The sequence below is a fragment of the Harmonia axyridis genome, chromosome X (assembly GCF_914767665.1).
Source record: "Harmonia axyridis chromosome X, icHarAxyr1.1, whole genome shotgun sequence".
NCBI lineage: Eukaryota > Metazoa > Arthropoda > Insecta > Coleoptera > Coccinellidae > Harmonia > Harmonia axyridis.
Genome location: NC_059508.1, coordinates 6767693 through 6791133, shown reverse-complemented (window position 1 = coordinate 6791133; position 23441 = coordinate 6767693). Strand labels below are relative to the sequence as shown.

Sequence of the window (23441 nt, the reverse complement as noted above, 5' to 3'; positions counted from 1 at the left end):
ATGGTCCCATAAAAAAACATAAAACATAAAAAAAAGCCCATAAGGGGCCCCCCCTTTCAAAATGTAAGGCTAGGACCGCCCTTGACTCCCACGAGAGAGGGCGGATCTTCTAAATGAGATGGGAAGGACTCACCAATACATACTTTTAAAAAACAACAAGATGGACTTCATTTTAATAAACCAGAGTACGGAAAAATTGAAAAAATTCAGGGTACACTATAGAGGACATGATATCAATTTAAGTTCAATTATGTTCAATTTTACCCTTAACAAGTGCATTCATTATTCATGTCACATTCCTGATGCGCAAATTGTTGTCCCTTTGATATCGACGAGTACAAAGGAAATTGAAAGAAAATTGCAGTAAAAATAGCAGGAACGTTTTATTGATAATATTTCTTTGTATATCAACTACAATTTCGCCAGATATGGAATTGAATTGGTTCTAATTGAAAATTAACAAGAAATTATTAACTTCTATGTATTTGCCCAGGACTTCGGACATCAGACAATTTCTGAATGAAGACCATGGGTGCCCGCAGGGGGAGGGGCAGGGGGGCCATGGCCCCCCCTGAGATTTTGATTGCCTCATTTTTCAGCACAACTCCCTCAATATTACTTTCTCAATCCAAAGGTCAAGGAAAAAAGGAAAATGATGGATTCACAACAATTTTCCGGTTTTCAATGGAATTACTATACATGTGTATACATATAAGTGTAACTTATAGCAGAGGTATTTTTTGAATTGAAAACTTTTTTAGACGCGTTGAGCACTTTTTGGGTGAAGAAAAATCATGGAACCGAACGCACTCCATGCGTGTCAATTTTTTTATAAATTCATGTCATATATACTCTCCTATTGTCTTTAATAGATGAAGGTAAGAAAAAAAGTGTTGCAGAAAATAGAAAAAAAAATTTTACCGATTATAAAAACAATAGTTTTTTGCGGAACTCACGATATGCCTCATGGAGAGAGCACCAAGAACTCTGGCAATTTTAGTGATCTCTTGAAATTCAGAGTAGACGCGGGTGATAAAGATTTCGAGATCCAAGAAGAAGCAAATTTTTCGAAGTATTTCAGTGTAATGGCTGACGAGTCTGCTGATATTTCTGGACATGAGCAGTTATCTATTGGAATACGATATGTACATGAGCAAAATGAAAATTTTACAGTGAATGCAGAGTTTCTTGGATTCGTACAATTGAAGAAATTGAATGCTGATTGCATAGCTGTTTCAATCCTTGAGTTTATGGAAAAATCTGGTTTGAATTTTGACAAACTTGTAGCACAAGGTTATGATGAATGCTCAACAATGGCTGGTGAAATTCACGGGGTTCAAAAGATCATAAGAGATAAGTACAAGAAAGTAATTCATTTCCATTGTGCCTACCATAGGTTGAATTAAGTAATAAATGACATCAGTAAAATTACTGAAATTCGTAATAGCATTGGCACCGTTAAGCACATTATAGTCTTTTTTCGAGAGAGTACTTTGAAAAGAAATCTGATTCCAAATATTTCTTTGTCTTGTGAAACTCGTTGGTCAGCTGAATATAAATCTTTGCGGGTTTCCTCTGAAAACTACACTCAAAACTCTTTCTGCTCTAAAATCTGGAGAAATTTCAATGAATTCTTCAACAACAGAAAGAGCTGCTCAGTTATGGGCTGCAATAAACTTTCACTTTTGTGGTTTGTTTGACGGTAGCAAGTAAATATTCAAATATATTGCAACCAATAGCAAATACACTACAAGGTGTTTCTATTAATTTTGTGGATGTTCACCGTCATATAAATTTAATTATTGAAATATTTGGAAAACATGATGCATGCTTCACAGAAATTTTTCCAAAGCGTCATCTATTGCTTAGTCACAATATAGAGATTGGAAAACCACGAATTTGCGGTAGACAAATGTATAGATCTAATTATTAAGCAGATTCAGCTGAAGATTACTTCGCATATTTAGATCATTTGATTCCAGCCCTTGAAACGAGATACTCGAAAGAACATGTAATGCTTTTTTCTTTGTTCAATTTTTTGCCAAGTAATTCAAAATCACTAGATATTGAATTTTTTTTTGCATAGCCCTCCCCCCTCTTATGAATATAAATACAGAAATTGATAAAAACGAAATACTGATGTCGCCTATACAATCATGGACGTTTTTCAATAATTTTCATTTTGCCCCCACTGAGAAAAATTTCTGCGGGCGCCCATGATGACGGCATATTTGGAATTTGTATCACAAAGGAAAATTTAAATTGGTTACTATTTCTACTGTTCTGCTTTCACGTTTTTGATGTACATACCATTTTTTTTTATTATTTCCACGTTTTTGCCATCATGATATTTCAAAGAGAGGCATGCACTGCAAATTGATTATTTGCATCATATAGTCAGTAGAGAATGTCACGAAATACATCATGTACAATGAAATAATTTTTGGAATTTCATATTTTGGACATATCCTGTACCTTTTGTATATTTTTTTCTACTCATACATGTGAATATGTGGTTTTAGTGGATGTCTATATATTATTATTCATTGAAAAAACCAGATCGGATACATAAATGGAAAAGGTTAAATGAATTTTGGGCCAACCCAAAAAGTTTCATAGAAAAATATTGCTAAATTTTTCGAACGAATTTCTTTAATGCTATTTTTGGTATTAGTAAATCGCCAGAAATCGTAAAGTAGGGAAAAACACTGCAAAATTTACACTATGATCTTTTATTTATTTCTTATTGAAATTATTATTGAAAATAATCGACCAAAAGTGTTCAGATAGTTCAGATAGTTCCGCATGGAAAAAGAGAGATAGAGGTATATTGAAAGAAAAACTAGAATTTGAATAAACAACCTTTACAAACAAAGAACTGAATTGAAATTTCCATACTTACGACCTTCTCATCAATAACAGTTCTAATAAAATAAATTAGGTAAAATGGACAGAGCCCATGGGTCCACAAGTGATAAAAGAAAAAATAACTCATTGCCATGAACATCGATAAAAGCCGAGTGAGTCTGTTCAAGTAGGTTGGTAATATGGTCATTGAATAGACACGATATTTCACGAAATAAATTACGGTAATCTACAATAATAATAAAATAGACCAAAAAACAGCTGTTTTAAAGTTACTACCTTAATATTTCTTGTTGCGCTCTTCGATTTTGAAGATGATGCTTTAGAAGTAATACCTATTAGGGATGAAGGGGTTGAAAGGATAAGAATATTATTTCTGATCCAATTCAGAAAATGATTAAATTCTCCGAACAAGAATTCATCCACAATCTAAACTTAGTCTATTTAATGATGATACAAAACACTAATGATTTCAGATGAAGATGAAATAATATTTCCTCAGATGAATATGAACTATTTTAATTATTCAACGATGATAACCGGCGCAAGAAGAACTATAAATTTATCAAATTGTCACTTGAGCGAAAAGAATCTATTGATAACATGAATTTTACGGAGCCGAGATTGATGTGTTGCCTATAGATGGTATCAGGTCATTTTCATAAGCGAACGAACATAGGTTTTTTCCACATTAATATATCGCGATAGAGATGCTAGAAGCCGTGCAATTAAGACGTATTTATGTATATATCACTTTAACGAAAATATATGACTCAAATCATGTACAAAAAAATACTATGAGAAAATATAATGGATGAAAAATGATCTTCGAAAATGTCTGATATATTGCCACAGGCGCAATAATACCTAGATACGGCTCTGCTTTTCATTATTCCAATTAATTTTGCGAAGAATTGATATGAGAATTTCATATTTTTATGAACGTCACTCGGATATTTCACAGGTTGATTAATACTATGTATGTTCTTTCGCAGAATACTGTTGAGAATAGTAGTAGTTAAATGAAAAATACCTTTTATAATCATTTTAATAGGAATTCCCATCATTTTTGACTTCAAATGAATTTTCAGAATTCAGATTTTCATTATCTTTCCAGCTATGCATTGAGTTATTTGAATAGTTTGAATTTTTTAGCGATACAGGAAGTACACTATTGTTTCTCATCTCATTCAGGAGCGGTTTCAGTTCTTCTAGATGTAATGATTTTGCTATAAATTCTATTTATCAAGGTTAATTCTCAATTATATATTGTATTTCTAGATGATGAGATTCACAAATCAATGAATTATGTTTCCAGCCAATAGTAGCATTGAATTATCCACTTACTTGAATTTTCAATGTCGATATGAAATTATTCTTCATCATATTATGATTTTATCGTTGTGTATTTCTACTGAATGATTCCATAAAATTTCTGAATAAATTTGGTGTGTTCGTTGGGATATTTCAATATATACTTGCTGTTTCCAATGTCAGCGGTGAGAAATAGGAGAGTATTCATATCAAGGGCTATTTTTTTAAGAAAAAAACTTCTTTTAAGATCGAATACTGGATACGACGATACGGGATATAAATCCCAGAGCCCTCTAGCGAGAATGTCTCGAAGCAGTATCAGTGTTAAAGAGTGATACTAGCGCTCTATAAGGTACTGTAACACACGGCATCCTGTAAGTTTCAGAAACACAAACCAGTATATTCAAGGAAAGTGTACACGCTTTCAAGCTTCCTCTATCGTCCTATCAGAATAGAAAATATAAACGAACTAAAGCCGGCTTGTGGGGGTGTACTGTAACTGGAACGCATTGATTTAAAATTCCTTTTTTCATCAATCTTATATGCCCCATTATCAATGGTTCAAGCAGCATAAGCACTGGCGCTGATGCAAAACCTTTTTCAAGTAATAACAACAAAATCATTCGAATAATACATCTGAATACAAATATACCTATCAGATTTAAAATAACTTGATTTGAGGTAGAGAACCTTGAAGAATGCACTTTGACTTCATCTATCCTAAGGCTGATTGAGATGGTTCAGGAGAGATTTGAACTTGTGCTTAGAATGGATGAATTTCAGATCCCGAAGAAAATCTAATATATAAAAAGCCGAAAAATAACATGACGCCGCTGTTCTGCACAAACTACACTGGCGCTAAGAAAGTTCGCGCACTTTTTATCAGCTTTTCTCTGGAAATGATCGATAATTATATCTCATTTCTCTACAATAGATTTTAATTATATTAAGCCGGGGTTTTAGACCAGTAAATACTTCAAAATCAGTGGTAAAACGCGCTGAGAAGACAGTAGAGATATCAACTAAACTCATCAGCCTTCATCTGAATAAATGGAATTTTTCTCAAAAATTCGTTTATCCTACAAAACCAACGCTTCATTCGAACTTTGAAGAACTTCTTCAACTACCTCTTCATATCTTTTTAATTTATTTTTGTAGAAACAGACGAATGATCGTATTTAAATGAATAAGCCTCATTAATTACTTCCGTGTAAGCCAAGTTTCTGTAATATAGTTATATATAGGATTGATATTTTGAAATATATTTTCTGTTGTATAACTGGTGTGAGATCTTGAACTCGGAAAAGTATAATTTTATCAAGCCCCACTTGTCGGTATACAGTGGTCGATCGAGTTGCTTCAGCAACCAGAAGAAAGATGCAACTGTTGTCTAGACTGCCTGAGGCATACCTGACCATCAACTTTCACTAAGAATTCGTTTTCGCTGAATACTCCACAATCTCTAGTAGGTACAACACCTAGTATTTTGGGATAAAAGTATTATATTAACTGTTGAATTTGTGATCTTCAGTTACGGTACATTCCTTAGACATTTTGCGGTGAGGCATAATCGACTTCGTTTTCAGAATGGTTCAACGTTTCGTGTCGGTTGTGTAGTTCATTTACGTGACAAATACACAATTCTGTTCCGTCTGTATTTCACGAAAAAAAGTGAATCCATACGGGTAACACATCAATACCATCACCAGCGACAGAACGCCACCCATGACTGAGTCACATCGGACATCCTGTATATAAACGTACGTAAAAAATTTCCTTGGTTCAATCCGATGCATCCTCAATGTTTTGTGTATGTTTAACACTGTAGAATGCGTTTTGCAAAACGTATTTACACGTTCGAATCGATAAAAGCACATACCGCCATTTTAATCTATCTCATTCTGCTTTCGATGTTGTAAACAAACAACCTAGGAACACTATTGATTTTGGAGTTACCGCGACTGTATAATCCAAAAGTGGAGATCTGAGAATTTGTTCGAAATAGATTATTTCAAAACTTGGATAAAAATAGTATGTCACCTAGATAATTACATTTCCTAAGTCGATAACTCATTTCCTGTTCCAGTTCTTCAAAAATCCAATCTGAATAACGAACTATTCCCATAAAAACATCACCCTATTAGGGTATTTCGACCGAATATAACAACAAACCCCGAAGCTGAAGCTTCCGTTCGTGAAATAAACTACCTTCAAAGGTACCTGACTTTAAGGTCAACCCTTTTACTACTCGGTATATATTTATAATTCGAGTTATCCGAGTTTTTTACGACGAAATTAGAGAGCCTGTATTTTTTGTGCGTTCCGAAACATATGTTTAGTATCTCGTAGGGTGAAGAAGCATCCCTTTCATTCCATTCTGACTTTTCTCCTCAATTTTCATCAATCCCCTATAATTGACTAGTATCCTATCATAATAAATGTTTTCAGGCATAGATAATCGAATGACGTTCAATGGTTTTGAAGGTTTTTTATAATGGGAATACTTCTGAATCCTGGTCTAACCGCTTACGCTTATTATTTTGGAGATCAGATCCGAGCAGTTTGAATAAAGGTAGGCTCGTTAATGAATCGAATGTATATTTTTTCACATCATTATCACCACTCACTGCTTGAGCAAACTCGGACGGTTATCTCTGAAATCGAGTGTATTTCCATAATCTACGACTATCTTCCATTTGATCAACAACAATAACTCAGGGAACGGTTTTCACAATAGCTCATTCCATTTTAGGAAGGAGATATTTCTAAGTCTTGTAGTAATTAATAAGGCTAACCTAGATCTTTGACACTCAACAAAAACTCAACGTGTCAATCCAAGATATTCTCATCATAAAAATCTATTGCATTTCATGATTCCCTACACTTGAATTTTTGGGCGGGGTGATATTCATAAACATATTCCTATACAATTCTAATTCTCAATGGGAACCAAATCGCCTAAATTCAATATCACATAGATGGCCCCGAAGAGCTCAACTGAAAAAAGGAAATAGAGTAAAAATTGTCGAATCTAGTGCCTGCCCACAAGTTCATTCAAGTATTCATCGTTCTTCCCATAGAAAACTGAAATTAAAGATGATTACATAAATTTTTCAATATTTCAGCCAACTACCAATGATTGAAGGAATTTGAATGAGGATATGGGCACTAGATCGGACATTATTCCAGACACTTTAGAAAGCGACGATGACTTCTGTGACATTTTTTTCATGTTCGAAAACGCCGAGATTGGTCTCAAAAAAGACGACGTGTCTTCGGAAAATTCAGAAGATCCACCCACCCAACATTCCAATATCCTAGAAGAATACGCTGTGATTGATAATGACACTCCAACAACAAACTCCGAAGAAGAAACGAATGAATCATCATCAACAGACGATAACAAAGACTTGGAGAAATACAAAGAACTTGCTTTTCTTTATTTCTCTAAATTCGAGGACTTGGAGAAAGAATATAGAAATTTGCAGAAAAAATACAGCGAGTCGAATCGAACCAACAAAGAACTTACGGAAGTTCTTGACAAAGCCAAAAAACAAAGAGATGATGCTACCAAAGAAAAGGAAAATATGGTTATTAAATACGCAGTCGGCGAAAAAAAGATTTTGGCGGAAAATCAATCCAGGGAAAGAGCGGAAAAGCATTACAAAGAAATGAAAAGAGAAAAAGAAATTCAAGAACATAAAGTACGAACTCTGATATCGGAAAAGGCAAGAATATGTCAAATGTTCGATAACAAAGTTCACGAACAAAAAGCACTTCAACAAGAATTCGAGCGTCAGAAGAACGATATTGCCACATTAGAAATAGAACTGAAACGGTGCCAAAACAATTTGAAAAATGAAATAGAAGAGCATAAAGAAAGTCAAAAAATGATAGATAGCCTGAACAAGAAACTCCTGGAATCAGGTGATCAGATGGAACAAGTGAAAAGGGAAGCCCAAGAATCTATAAAATCTTACAAATATTCGGAAGAAAATCAAGCCTTTCTACTGGACCAAAGGTGTAAAGAACAACAAGCTGCTCTTATCCTGATGAAACACGAAAGGGACGACAGAGAAAACCAAGTGAAAACTTTGCAAACCTCTTTAGAACGACTTCAGTCAAAACACCAAGACATGTTACAAGAAAATAACGACCTCTCACAAAGAGTTCAACAACTGGAAATGGAAAGGTTAGAATCTAGGCAGAAATTGAGTGAATTGAGAGGTTGCGCTGACCAACAATTACAGTATTCTGCTGATTTGCAAATGAAGACTGCCCAGTTAGAACAGTACAAACTCCAGTTCCTCAATGAACAAGAACAATTGAAAGCATGCCAAGAGCAAATGACCATTTTGAAATGTAGAAATTCCGATCTAGAAAGTGATATTGAAGCGTGTAGAACCAGGGAAGCGGAACTCTTATTGTTTACCCAACAATTAACAGATAAAAACGTGAGACTTCAATCTGAATTTACCGCCCTAGAAACTAGAATTCATCAGTTGACCTCCGAACAAACTCATATAAAAAGATCGACAAAGGAGCATGAAACGAAAGCTGCTATGCTCCTTGGACAACTTTCTGAACAAAAACAGAAGTACCTGGACGAAATTGACCTATTAAGGAAAAATTTTAGTGAGGAAAAAGAACAGAATTCAAAATTAAAACAAGAGCTTTACGATCAGAAAGGAGAAAACACTATCATCAAAAGGAAATACGAATTGTCCTTGAAGGAGGTGCAAAAAGAGCTGAATAGTTGCAGAAAGAGTTTGGAGGAATATAAGAACGCCGATAGAAGTACTAGCTCCTCTAGGTCATCGCTTAGTGGTGCTATTGAGAAGAGTAGTGAAGGATACAGTGAAGAAAATGTTAAGGTCATACAGCCTGATGCAGAAATAAATCGACAAACCCTGATAGAACATATAGTTAAATTACAAAGGATAAGTGCTAGAAAATCTGAAAAGATCGATTTTCTGGAAGAACATGTTAACACCCTGATTGCTGAACTACAGAAAAAATCGAAACTTCTTCAAGTTTACATGTTGAGGGAACAAGCAGGTACTCTAACCTCAGATAAAATGGACAATACAAAAGCAGATTTGGCTAAACTAAACGGTATTATGGCGTCAATGTATAGTTCAAGGGTTGCAGATGAAAATTTAACTCTGGAACTCTCTCTGGATATCAACAGAAAGTTACAAGCTGTACTCGAAGATGCACTGTTGAAAAATATTACCCTGAAAAAAAGTGTTGATACACTAGGTGAAGAGATAGATAGGTTGAATAAATTGATAAAATGTTAAAATATATTATAATTCCAAATATACTTAAATTATATAACAATTGTTTTTCATTATTCAATTATTGTTTTATTAATCTCCTTATAATTTTAAGAATTCAATATGGGTGACTGAAACACCTATCTGATATCTGGTAGTTGTTTTAGTTTTACCCATTTCATACACTGCAGAAAGGGTGTTTCTTAAATAATTTCAATATAATAATAATAAACTTAATTTAGCAATCGGCTATTGAAAACAATACAATTCTTTTAAATAATCCCTTGGTTTTTTGCCCCTTAAATTATTGAATCGATATCAAATAAGCTTTTAATGGAATAAAGTCAACACTATCATTCGATTTGTGTAGAAATTTCTGAGGGAAGAAGAATTTTTTTTCTATATCAAATATGTAGTATTGCAGAATTCCTTGAATAGTGAATTAGAAAACTATAATATTATTATGTGATGGCATCGAGAGAATCGAACACTTAGGTATCTTCTTGAAAACTAAATATTTTGGGTATCATATATAAACCTGTTTTCCAGCAAATTCAATTTTCTCTATCACATTAATCGAATACTATTCGAGAAAGAACGAAATGTTCTGGGATGCACGTTCCATGAAAAAAACTCCAGTGGATTAGATACATGAAATCAAAATCGAAGCTTGACGATGTATCCAGCTATCGTAACTTTCTCTGGCTCAGTTATTATAACTCGTACATAATCAGCTTAACGGAACCATGGCTCTTTTGAATCCTTTCTCAAGCCACAGAAAGCAATTAGAATAGATAATGGAGGTGAGTATGCTGAGGGTACTGTCTGTTGGGTGTCATAAGAAAAGAATATAACGAACAATAAAATCAGACATTAAACACTAACCACTTTCGCTATCATATGTACGAATCGTCGTTGTACACGACACTCAAGGTTGTATCACTTAAGAGTCTATTTCGATCGATTCAAAGAATTGAAATTACTTTTATTATTCGGTAACTGTATCGAAAAAATATCAATAATGGTCATTGTGAGGCAGAAACGAAGAGCCTATAATACACAGATTGGTTTAGTTTCGAGTTCAGTCTCCTCCGTTTGAATAATCTACATTTGTTTATTTTTTATACACCACTGTTTCTCTTACGAAGGGTGGAAAGTTCTGCTTAGAAGTATTGATGGGAATATTAATTCGACCTTGAAAATTAGAGACTCTACTATCGCTTTCGTCTATCAAGTTAGGAACTAGTAGAAATATTGTGTTGTAATCATTAGAATACACCGCATATTACACTATGGTTTTTCAATTTCCTTTTTCAACGCAAACTATCTCGAATCTTGCAGGAATAAATATCAATTGAAAAAAATCCCGTCATCATTAGACAATTTCAAAAAAATCATATTCCCTGAACAATAAGTTCTCTATTTCAATTTTTAATTTTAGATATTCCAAAATGTTAACTTTATCCAGGGTGGGCTTAAAATTTATCTCCGCGACTAATTCCAAAGGTTTGATATTGAAAATGAAAAACTAAAATAAGACATGCTCTGAAATGAAATCAGGACCTTTTGGGCTCTTGTTCAATTTCGCATTCTGAAAATTCTAAAAAATATCTGAATCGAAAACTTCCTGATCTTTGACATGTCATGAAAATATACAGGGTACTCCGGGAGTAACTGTACATACTCTTTTTAGAGGTAGAGTAGGACTAGGTGAGTACGGATTGACTGCAAAATATTAATTTCTCTAATTCTGTGGTTATTCCGTTCATTCTTCCACATCTTGTAGAACAAAATCGTGCGAGAATATATCAGAAACGCACTGTTTTTATGGTTATATTTTATTATTCTATGTTGGCACTCCGAACTTTCCGCAACGGCTTTATCTGTCAATTCATCAATCTGCCTTAAAGAAATCAGTTCTGCCAACCAACATTTTTCAATGCAAAAATCACTAAATTATATTTATGGAAATATTTAATTAATTTCAATGAAAATGCAATGAATTAGAGAAAATAATGTATAATACTCGTACAGAAGGCTCATTCTACCACTCGTTCATTCCAAAACTCGCCACTTCGTGGCTCGTTTTTGAATTTTGAACTCGTGGAAGAATATCAATGCCTTCTGCACTTGTATTATAAATAACTATTCTGCTTTTCATTAGAAAGCTACACGGTGAGGTTGTATGTTCATAGAAATAATGAAACCACCATCAGAACCAAACTTATCGGCGGAATTTATTGAAACTTGGGATATAATTGACACATGCCAAGGTCCGGAATCATTTTTTCTCATTTCAAGTGTTCATGTTGAAAATATCACTTTGTATTTCGAATTCGAAGTCCAATTCATGCAATTTTGCCATTGTTTTCATTGATTTGTGACACGCCGCATTGTCTTGATGAAACAGCACCTTTTTTTTCTTCAAATGGGGCCGGTTTTTAACGATTTCATCCTTCAACCGATTGAATAACGCTATATAATAATCGCTGTTTATGGTCTGGCCCTTTTGGCGGTAATCATTGAATATTACACCTTACGCATCCCAGAATACTCATGCCATAACCTTGCCAGCTGACGGTTGTGTTTTTCCTCGCTTTGAATTCGGTTCATCGTGTGTAGTCCACTACGCTGACTGTGGATTGGACTACGAAGTGAAATGATTGAGCCATGTTTCATTCATTGTCACATATCGACGCAAAAATTCAGGTTTATGGCACTTAAATATCTTCAAACACTACTGCTCAGAATCATCAACACGTTGTTGCTTTTGATCGATTGTCAGCTCACGCGGCACCCATTTTGCACACAACTTTTTCATGTACAAATATTCGTGAATGATATCTCGATCAACTTCACTTCACGGTCATTCAAAATTATACTTTTTTTTCGTCGTTGACAGCCCCTTTTGGGCGTCCACTGCGTTCGCCGTCTTCGGTGCTCATTTCACCCCGTTTAAACTTAGCATACCAATCAAAGATGGTTGATTTTTCTGGTGCAGATCCCGGAAACTCTTCATCAAGCCAAGATTTTGCTTCAATCGTATTCTTTCCCTCCAAAAAGCAATATTTCATCAGCGCACGAAATTTTTTTTTTCCATCTTTTCTCGGACAACAAAAGTAGCTACACTCACGACGCAATATCTCACAAACCAATAGTCGGACTGATGTCAAATTTTGACACGTATCGTTTGAAGGTTAAACTGAAAATCATATGGATTTAATACTAGCACCGCCATCTGTGCATCAGACCGGGGACTTTTCAATTGGCCTAATATAGATTTTTCCGGTCGAATGTTATAGTGTTTACGGTCGGTCGGTTGGACGGACGGACAGAATAGAATTGAAGGATGGATTCGTCACTAATGAGTCAAACTTTATCGTTTGAGACTCAAACGTCTCCAAAGTTGGAAAATTACCAACATTGTGGCCAAATGATAAAGCGATGTGTTCGGTGAATAAACACTCAAAATTCAAATTAGTAGTGAATATATCCTTAATTACTTGAGTTTGAAAATTGATAAAAATTCCTTAAATTAAAAATTTGTATGTTATTCAATAAAAATTTGTTATGCTCTTCATGGGCCTAAAATACATTATACCAGTAATATTCATTCATTCGGTATGTTTTTTAATCCTTCTCCAATTTCGATTCGATACAATAAATTACCACGATTGAGGATACGATTAAATAATCAGACAATATTCTGGGAAGATTAACAATTATGGCGTATTATAAATAAATTGAATATGTCTGGGATGTCTCATTTATTTATTTATGCACTACTTATGCATTCCATAGATTTCGAACAGAGATTAATGTTATTCAAATGGTTATATATGTTTTCGTCGAATGAATTCAAGGTGATTTTTTGAAAAGTCATTATGACGATCGAGAAAAATGCATTTCAAAATATAATGCCGGACTCAGAGCCGACAAATATTGACGTTTGCAGTCTCGGGTGGAATAATCCCATCACAAATAAAAAAATTTACGAAAATTTTGTTTTTTATTCATGTGGGATTTGAACTGTCTACAGTTAAACCGCACAGCAACAAGAATGAGTTAGCAATTAAACGAAGTCTTAATAAATAACATTTTTCTCCTACACCCATTGTCAAATATTGATATATCATTGTTCTTCGTAGAAGATGTTTTTCGTCTAATTCCCCTGAAGAAGGCTGCAAAACTTGTGCGAGATTAATTATGGGATTCCTCTTGCTCTGTTCGTTTACTTCATCCAACATTTTTGGTGTTGGTGTTCACGCGTTTAATTAATCAGTATGCAGTTTATGTTTCTCACAAAGATTATATTGAAACAATTGAAGAACGTTTCCATTGGGGTACATTTCAGAAGATGTACCACACATAAGTAAAATGAAGATTATACACTATATCACGTTGGATATAATTCTGACATTTTCTGTTGAAGTGTTGTAAAAAAAGAGATACCCGATAAGATCAAAATCTCAGAGCTCAACAGACATAATGCGTTGTTATAGTCATAATCCAAGGAATACTGACCTAACCCTCATAATCTACCTGACTTGGTCCCACCTAAGTATTCACTACCTGTTCAAAAACTATTTTGATTTCAAACACAGTCAACATATCATTATGCAGTTATCTAATGTGGCTGCGTAACCATTAGCATTCTGACCAGAATCGTTGAAATTTTCAGCTCCTAGATTCATTTTGATGCGACATGATCCAACTGAGATTAGAATAGGAATTGTCATCACATGGGGAGTTTTGGTGAAGGTATGTTTTTACCTTGTATGACATTCTTTCTGTTAAAATACTCCTATGGAATATATGAAAGTAAGACGAATCCAATGTTATTCATCGAATTCAATTTAATATTTGCGAAAGAGGCACTTACAATGAAACATTCATACATTCTTATATCGGAAGTGTGTTTCTGCATAAATGTCCATTCTCCACCTCTGACATTGTTGCCCTATAGCAGTGCGGTTTTCAATCTAGAACAATATCTCTTACCGCGATCTACTTAAATAAAGTAACAATAAAATTGTGAAATCATTTTGAAGAAGCTGAACGTGAAAAGTGTATTCAACACGATGAGCTAACTGCTGCTCCTGTGTGCGAAATTCTTATGCAAAGCACTACCATCGTCCTAGAAAGTTGACTATTATTCGCATTGATATTTTATACATTTGTCGACCTCATACAATTTGTAAATATCGCGAAAAAAGGAAAGTGAGATAGTTTAATTCAGTCGTGTATGCTTGTCCTGAATTTGAAAAAAACCTTTTCGAAAAATCATGATCATCCTCTTTGGCACGCTAAGAAGAGGAATAAACTATTTGATCCAAAAGATGAGATGGCTTGTTTGCTACATCATAGATATAAACCTAGCAATATATTCATAAGTCAGGATGTTTAGGAATCATACTCCAACTTATATCGATCTTCATCAATCTCACATTTATAATTGAAATTAGAGAACCTGTTCTTGGGAACATTGGAGAGATAGACACTGAAGATACAGTTCTGTTTGGCAAACTTCTGAATTGGCTCGACCTTCGAATTTTAAGTCATAGACACAGCAAATCCATCCAAGTCTGAAAAATTGTTTCCTCACTTAATTCTGAAGTGAGTTTTTCATGATATTATCAAATGTTCAATTATTAAATTTAAAGATTATTCTGGTGAAATAATAGTGAACGATCTTGAAGAATAGTTGGTTATAAAAATCGGAAGTAACTAGAATTAAATATTGTTCAAGTGCGAATGATATCTTCTATCTTACTTAAATTTTCATCCTACATTTTTATTTCGAATAATTCTGAAAATCGTTCGAGGAATTCATTGCCAATGATTTTTTTAACCAACCAGAGCACTGAAAATGGGAGGATCAAATATAGAAAACATTTCTGAAAAAATGTACACGAAAAAATCATCAAGTTATTAGGTATACAACTTTGCTTCCACCGTTTTGTGATATATGGCTGTAGCGGTAAGAGGTAGTTGAAATAAATAGATCGAAGATGTCATACAATGAGCTTAGGTATTTGTTAACATAATTCCATCAAAATATTAGTCGATTTGTGTCTGCATCATCAAAAGTTATTCTCGATTAAATGTCAGCTTACGAGCCAAATTCTCGTCATTTGCGGGAGGTTTTAATGGTCTGATTCAATATAAACAAAACTGCAGCTGAGGATCATCGAATGCTCTCAAATACCTATGGTAGGGTCACTATTAATGAAAGAACGTGCCGAGAGAGGTTTCAACGCTTCAAGAAGGGTGATTTTGACGTGGAAGACCAGCATGGCGGTAGTAGAGAGAAGTTTTTCGAAGATGCAGAATTGGAGGCATTACTAGATCAATACTCGGGTCAAAAGCAAATAAAAATTGGCAGGATCATTGGGAGTGACGCAACAAGCCATTTCAAAACGACTGAAAGTCATTGGAATGATTTAGAAACAAGGAAATTGGGTGCCCTACGAGTTAAAGCCGAGAGGTGTTGAACGGCCTTTGTTTGCTTGTGAAAAGCTGCTTGCAAGGCGAAGACGAAAGGGATTTCTGCATCGCATTGTGACTAAAGACGAAAAATGTATTAATTATCATAATCCCAAGCGCATAAAATGATGAGGATATCCTGGCCATGCTTCCACGTTGACGGCCGATGCGAATATCCACCGTTCCAAGATCATGCTCAGTATTTGGTGGGACCACCTCGGTGTAGTGTGTTATGATTTGTTGAAACCGGCTGAAACAATTACTGGCAATCGTTATCGAATGCAAATAATGCATTTGAGCCGAGCATTCAAAGACAAATGGCCGCAATACAACGAGAAACATGATAAAGTGATTTTAGAGCATGCCAATGCTCAACCGATTGCGAAAGTGGCCAAGACATACTTGGAAACGTAGAAAAGGGGAGTCCTACCCCACCCGCCGTATTCTCCAGACGTTGCTTCCTCCGACTATCACTTGTTTCGATCACTGGCACAAGGCCTCTGACTTACCAGCACTTCCGGTCTCATGGAGAAGTAAAAAATTGGATCCATTCGTGGATCGCTTCGAAAGATGACCAGTTTTTTCAACGCGGGATTCGTACGCTGCACGAAAGATGGGAGAAAGTATTGGCAAGGGATGGACAATACTTTGAATCATAAATGTGTGACCAGTTTTTACAATAAAGCCTCGAATTTCGGAAAAAAACGGCGGAAGCAGAGTTGTACGCCTATGTATATTCCTATCAGGTTTTCGGAGTTGTAATTTGAAATATATTTTAAGTGGTGTAGAGGGAGATTTCAGCCAAACTTTTAGTCGTCTGTCCAAAAGGTTGGTCGAATTACCATTCGTCTGCAGCAATAACGTTCCGCTTCTTTCATTCTTGAAGATGGCAAGCATGTTAAGTCCGGTGTCTACCTGATAAATTTTGGAATTTTATGTTTGTGCTTTGAATTTAATTCGGTTGCTTCTCCTCTAAATAACCTGACAAGCGATCCCCTTTTTATCGGAAAGGTTCGAGCATTTCTTTTTCGTATTCGGTCTCTTTTATTGTTCATTAACAAGTTGAGGAATCCTGTTCGTAGGTCAGAATGTTCGGAAGATATTTTTCAATGTTGCTCTTACGAAAACTCCAAACAATCGAAGTCGGTCGACTTTTAGTTTCGTTGAAATCTGAACAGATAATCGGAATCTGGAATCTCTCGAACTAATTGGATGCCAAAAATGCTGCAGATCTCGATCGACTCAGTTTCTTCTCGATGGAATTACAAAACGAAAATTATTTTCGGTCAGATTTTTTCCTTTCATTTTTTTCGCCTTAATTTTCTGTGAATCTTTTCCTTCAGCTTTTATAAACTCAATTGACAACTAAACTGAACTCAGTACAGTGCATTCCATTTTGGGTGAGACAGCCAGGTTTCTCGCTTGTTATTTAAGATAGAGCCTTGCGGCTTTCACGTTCCTGTCCTACTTTTTCGTGATACTCAAGTTGGTCTAATCAGATTCTGTATAACTCTTTCCGTTCAAAAGATACAGGGTGATTTTGGAAATTGATACTTTTCGGACCCCTTCTTTATCTCCGAAATTATAAGAAATAATGCTGAGCTGAAAACTACGTCTGAATCAGAATTTTGCGTAGAATCCAGTGGCGTACTCAATATTTTTTTCGGGGTATGGTTTTGAAGATTCAACACAAACCTATATTTTTTTTAATGGAACACCCTATATATCATTACTTCGTTGAATTCGTTATTTTTTTCCCTTCAACGTTATTCCCTTCAATGATATATGATACTATGTAGGTAGGATGTTCAGAAATGTTAAAAAAACACTAAAACGTCAAATAATGATGATTTTTTTGTAAATGGGCCATGAATTTTCTATGTTTCAATAAGAGGATTATTACTTTCGATTTTTGAAAATAGTAGGTCATTGATGACACAAACATCCTTGTTGTTATTATGGTTACTATGCATTTGGGAGCATTGTTTTATCAAGTAGGCATTGGAGGGAAAAAACCAATCTGATCTAGCTGTCATCACTATAAATTATTGTTATTATTATTGATTCTTCTTTTCTATGGGAAATCCATTGCCCATTAACAAAAAATCATCATTATTTGATTTGATTTTTAGTGTTTTTTTAACATTTCTGAACATCCTACCTACATAGTGTCATATATCATTTTGAAGAGAAAAAAAATAACGAATTCAACGAAGTAATAATACACATAGTGTTCCATTTAAAAAAACATAAGTTTGTGTTGAATCTTCTAAACCATACCCCGAAAAAAAAAATGAGTACGCCACTGGATTATACGCAGAATTCTGATTCAGAAGTAGTTTTTACCTCAGCATTATTTCTAATAACTTCGGAGATAAAGAAGTAGTCCGAAAAGTATCAATTTCCAAAATTACCCTGTATCTTTTGAACGGAAACAGTTATGCACAATCTGATTAGACCAACTTGAGTTTCACGAAAAAGTAGGACAGGAACGTGAAAACCCCAAGGCTCTATCGAGAAGCGAGAAACCTAGCTGTCTCACCCAAAATGGGATGCACTGTACAGTTCTGAACCCGTTGAAGACAATCTGTGAATTGTTATAAATTCTGAGAAGAAATATTTTTTATTCTTCCTACCTAATACTCTCTGAGGCCCGTTGGGAATATTCGAATTATTTTATTTCTAAATACTGGAAAGGCTGGCATAACTCTGGCGTTTCTCTCAGGAACTTGATGTCCAGCGTTCTATTATCTGATAGGTATATTCAATCGGTAACTATATTCCATGTGGTGTATGTTGGTAGATAGAAGGCTGAAGAAATGTTCGAATGGAACCTGTTATTTCGAAATAGTTTGTGTTAATTCAGTAACTGATTGGGAAATGCTTGATTTAATATGCATTTCATTGACACAGGTGTTAGAACACACTTTGTCTAAGAAGACGATTTTCCTAGGTTATACGATACCAACATCATTTACAATATCGAGATAGTTTTGATGATGTGTGGAAATCTTCACACCTGTCAAATCCGATTTCATTCGACATAAGTTGTTATACACTTAACAGATGCTCTCAGACTGCTATAATTTAAAATCATGACGAAACAAACGTGATTTCGGCTATACTGAGGTATCACGTAAGATTTTGAATAACCATTAGAAATTACTGGAGAAGACGTATTCGAATATAAAATGATTTCCGTTTTTTTCTCACACTAAACCAGTTGATGCAATACATGTTTTTCGAAGGTTCAGTAGCAAACATTCAAATCAGAAAAATCAGAAAATTGCAATAGTTTTGTTCCCTTAGTGCTTATTCTTTTCCTATTTCATTAGAACAAACTCCTACTTACGATTGTTGAAATATACACTGTCCTTGGCATAACACCAACGATCTGATTAGCTATCAACATTGTCAATTATTGGTCTAGCAATTTTATTTAATGGAGAAACAACTTTTCGAACTGACACACCCAACTCAGAATTCATTTCAATCTGAAAATAACTCCGACAGAGGTAGTGTTCTACCATAATTTTAAAAATTGAATAAACCCTGAAACATTAAATTTAAGTAAACAATGAAAATCGAATTAGTTTACCTAACATATCACTACTGATTCAAGTAATTTTTAGTAATTTTGACATCGTATATCCTGAAAATAACAAGGAACAAAAATATGTAGTTTAGATATTATATTTTTTCGAAAAATTTTCCGAAAAATCTTAGTAAATTCCATATTCTCATCTCTAATGTCATTCAATGCTTCAAAATGATAGTGGAAAACAACAAATCGAGCTATCAGAATTGAATAAACACAATTTTGAATGGTGGCCAGCAAACTTTCGTAACAGACAGAAAAAATTGTTTGAAAAAACCCACTGTAAGTGCAATCCTTCTTATACTAAAAGATCTTCCAAGTAGAAATATAATATCATTGAAATATCATGTCAAAGTTTCAATATTATATTTCTTAAATCTTTTTCATCAATCTGTGGAGCATGAGCGAAAAAAACAGAAGTTTAGACATCGCGGAACCTACCACGAAGTGTAAGGAAGTGGAGGAAATAACTAACATTCAGGGAAATCAATTTTCTCTGATTTTTCATATATTTTTGGCCCTAGGAGAGGGCCTGATCTCCTGATCCAGCAAGCGAAGAGTATTGTGTTTTGTACTTGCTTGTTTTCATACCCAACTTAATTCGGAAACCACGGAAGTACGTCACAGACCGAGAAAAATACGTGAAAACAATGACAAACTAAGCACTAAATTCTGTTACGTTACAATTCCTGTCAGTTCTCACCCGTTATTGGTAAACAGTTACGATGACTTAAATCTTTTGAAATTTGTTTTTCTGTAATTTTTTGAACATTTCTGGCCCTAGATGAGAACCATGGGGTCGTCCCCGGTCTAGTACGCGGAGGGTGATTTTTACTTCCTTGATTCGTACCCAAATGAATTTGGAGGCCTCTGATGTCCGCCACTGACCGAGATAAATACGTGAGAACTGAGAATTGCCAACCAACTAAGCACTATATTCTGTTTAATCTATGAAAAAACCGAAATGACAACATACATATTTTCAATAAATGAAACTCCTTCTCCGTAATTTTTCGAACATTTCTGGCCCTAGAGGAGAACCGTGGGGTGGCCCTCGGCCCAGTGCGCGAGGCGTGTTTTGAGTTATAATTCTTGTCACCCGTAAGTGGTGGAGATGATAAACAGTAGCGATAACTTAAATCTTTTTGAAATTTGATTTTCTGTAATTTTTCGAACATTTCCGGCCCTAGAGGAGAACCGTGGGGTGGCCCACGGTCCAGTGCGCGGAGCGTGTTTGGGTTATTATTCCTCTCACCTGTTAGTGGTGGAGTTGGAAAACAGTTACGATAATATAAATATTTTTGAAATTTGTTTTTCTGTAATTTTTCGAACATTTCTGGCCCTAGAGGAGAACCGTGGGGTGGCCCTCGGCCCAGTGCGCGAGGCGTGTTTTGAGTTATAATTCTTGTCACCCGTAAGTGGTGGAGATGATAAACAGTAGCGATAACTTAAATCTTTTTGAAATTTGATTTTCTGTAATTTTTCGAACATTTCCGGCCCTAGAGGAGAACCGTGGGGTGGCCCACGGTCCAGTGCGCGGAGCGTGTTTGGGTTATTATTCCTCTCACCTGTTAGTGGTGGAGTTGGAAAACAGTTACGATAATATAAATATTTTTGAAATTTGTTTTTCTGTAATTTTTCGAACATTTCTGGCCCTAGAGGAGACCCGTGGGGTGGCCCTCGTTCCAGTGCACGAGTCGTGTCTTGAGTTATAATTCTTGTCACCCGAAAGTGGTGGAGATGGTAAACAGTAGCGATAACTTTAATCTTTTTGAAATTTGATTTTCTGTAATTTTTCGAACATTTCCGGCCCTAGAGGAGAACCGTGGGGTGGCCCACGGTCCAGTGCGCGGAGCGTGTTTGGGTTATTATTCCTCTCACCTGTTAGTGGTGGAGTTGGAAAACAGTTACGATAATATAAATCTTTTTGAAATTTGTTTTTCTGTAATTTTTTGAACATTTCTGGCCCTAAATGAGAACCATGGGGTCGCCCCCGGTCCAGTACTCGGAGCGTGATTTCTACTTCCTTGATTCGTACCCAAATGAATTTGGAGGCCTCCGATGTCCGCCACTGACCGAGATAAATACGTGAGAACTGAGAATTGCCAACGAACTAAGCACTATATTCTGTTTAATCTATGAAAATACCGAGATGACAACATAAATATTTTCAATGAATTAAACTCCTTTTCCGTAATTTTTCGAACATTTCTGGCCCTAGAGGAGACCCGTGGGGTGGCCCTCGTTCCAGTGCACGAGTCGTGTCTTGAGTTATAATTCTTGTCACCCGTAAGTGGTGGAGATGGTAAACAGTAGCGATAACTTTAATCTTTTTGAAATTTGATTTTCTGTAATTTTTCGAACATTTCCGGCCCTAGAGGAGAACCGTGGGGTGGCCCACGGTCCAGTACGCCAAACGTGTTTGGGTTATAATTCCTGTCACCTGTTAGTGGTGGAGTTGGTAAACAGTTACTATAACTCAAATCTCTTTGAAATTCGTTTTTCTGTAATTTTTCGAACATTTCTGGCCCTAGGTGAGAACCATGGGGACGTCCCAGGTCCAGTACGCGGAGCGTGGTTTCTACTTCCTTGATTCGTACCCAAATGAATTTGGAGGCCTCCGATGTCCGCCACTGACCGAGATAAATACGTGAGAACTGAGAATGGCCAACCAACTAAGCACTAAATTCTGTTTAATCTGTTACCCGCTGGTGGTGGAATTAGTCGAAAAAAGAACAGTGACGATAACCTACATCTTTTCGGTCCGGGTCGGATCCTCTCTGCGATCTCGCTTCGCCGTCCTCACACGAATTTAGTCGTATGCTAATGGCTGCTGACGACTGAGCAGACAGTTCTTACTGAGTCACTGAATCGATCGCTAGGATCAAAGCCGACGACGGAGAAAGTGTATTCTCGCTTTCGCAAAAGTTATAATCTGTTTCTGTTTCACCCAGTGATTTACTTCGGAGACTTTATTTTTAATAACGGCGGAGTGCAAGTGAATCTAGTTGGCTCGCATCGGCATGATTTTCACATAACAGGTGATGATTTTCTGCTAGAATTCGTTTTGCACATTGGAAATTGACAGTAGAATATTTTTGATATTCGAACGTCGATCATTTTTATACACAACAGTAGGAATGATATTTTTCTTGAAATGAATTTCCTAAATTTCCACTACTCAATGAAATGTAATATATTTTTCAAACACCCAAATTATATATATATATATATATATATATGCCGATTTTTTCCGGAGTAATAATAACACATACTCGTGTACAGTTTTCCACTTTATTTTTTCCATCAAAGATCAATAGAAGTTTTTCTCCAATAAATCTCTCAATAACATAAATATGAAATGAAATATTACGCTTTCATTATCAAAATAATCAAAAATTTTGTTATTTTTTTAATGTTCAATCATCAAAAATTAATACTTACTTTTATTTCCTTTACAACATGAATAATTTCATTCTTTATTAAGACATTTATTTTATTCATTATTTCCTTCACTATAAATCAACTAAATACTGCGTATTTCTGACTTTTATTGATTTTTAATCCAACTATTCATTAAATAACTATCTATTATTTGTTGAAGTACCTTTTCTTATGGAATTTTCTGAAATTCCATATATAAAAAGAAAGAAATATAAAAAAAACTTTTATTAAAGTGTTTTCTCGAAAAGACAATAAAGGAATATTTGATTCTCAGCGCTCAACATTCAAATGATGAATTCATTAAAAAAAAATTGAAATTGGTATATTTATGTATTGATATCTCTTAGAAGTTATGGAATATAAATGCCGGTTACTTTTTGAGTTTCATTACGATTATTTTTAATCATCAGTCGATTCAATTTCTTAATGTATTCATAATTCGTACGTTGATCGCT

The 23441-nt window shown here is 35.1% G+C and overlaps 2 protein-coding genes across 6 annotated transcripts in view; both read left to right on the top strand.

Annotated features, from left to right (window-relative positions):
* Window positions 1-959: 959 nt before the first annotated feature.
* On the top strand, window positions 960-1406 carry LOC123686137 (52 kDa repressor of the inhibitor of the protein kinase-like). The gene has a single exon (XM_045626129.1). The coding sequence runs from the start codon at window positions 960-962 to the stop codon at window positions 1404-1406; it is 447 nt and encodes a 148-aa protein (XP_045482085.1).
* A 4167-nt stretch (window positions 1407-5573) lies between these two features.
* LOC123685571 (solute carrier organic anion transporter family member 74D-like) overlaps window positions 5574-23441 on the top strand; it is a 64037-nt gene continuing 46169 nt past the window's right edge. The window contains exons 1-3 of one of the 5 annotated variants that reach the window (XM_045625249.1): window positions 5575-5939; window positions 6628-6751; window positions 7305-9540. In XM_045625249.1, coding sequence (XP_045481205.1) covers window positions 7341-9482 — 2142 coding nt within the window. In that variant the 5' untranslated portion in view covers window positions 5575-5939; window positions 6628-6751; window positions 7305-7340 and the 3' untranslated portion in view covers window positions 9483-9540. Of the gene's footprint in view, window positions 5940-6627; window positions 6752-7304; window positions 9541-22260; window positions 22584-23441 lie in introns of those variants that run through there. The other 4 variants (XM_045625251.1, XM_045625246.1, XM_045625247.1 and 1 more) reach the window with 4 other exon arrangements.

Bases quoted from the DNA above. Each gene is read 5' to 3' on its own strand.
- LOC123686137 (XM_045626129.1), top strand. From the start codon at position 960: ATGCCTCATGGAGAGAGCACCAAGAACTCTGGCAATTTTAGTGATCTC.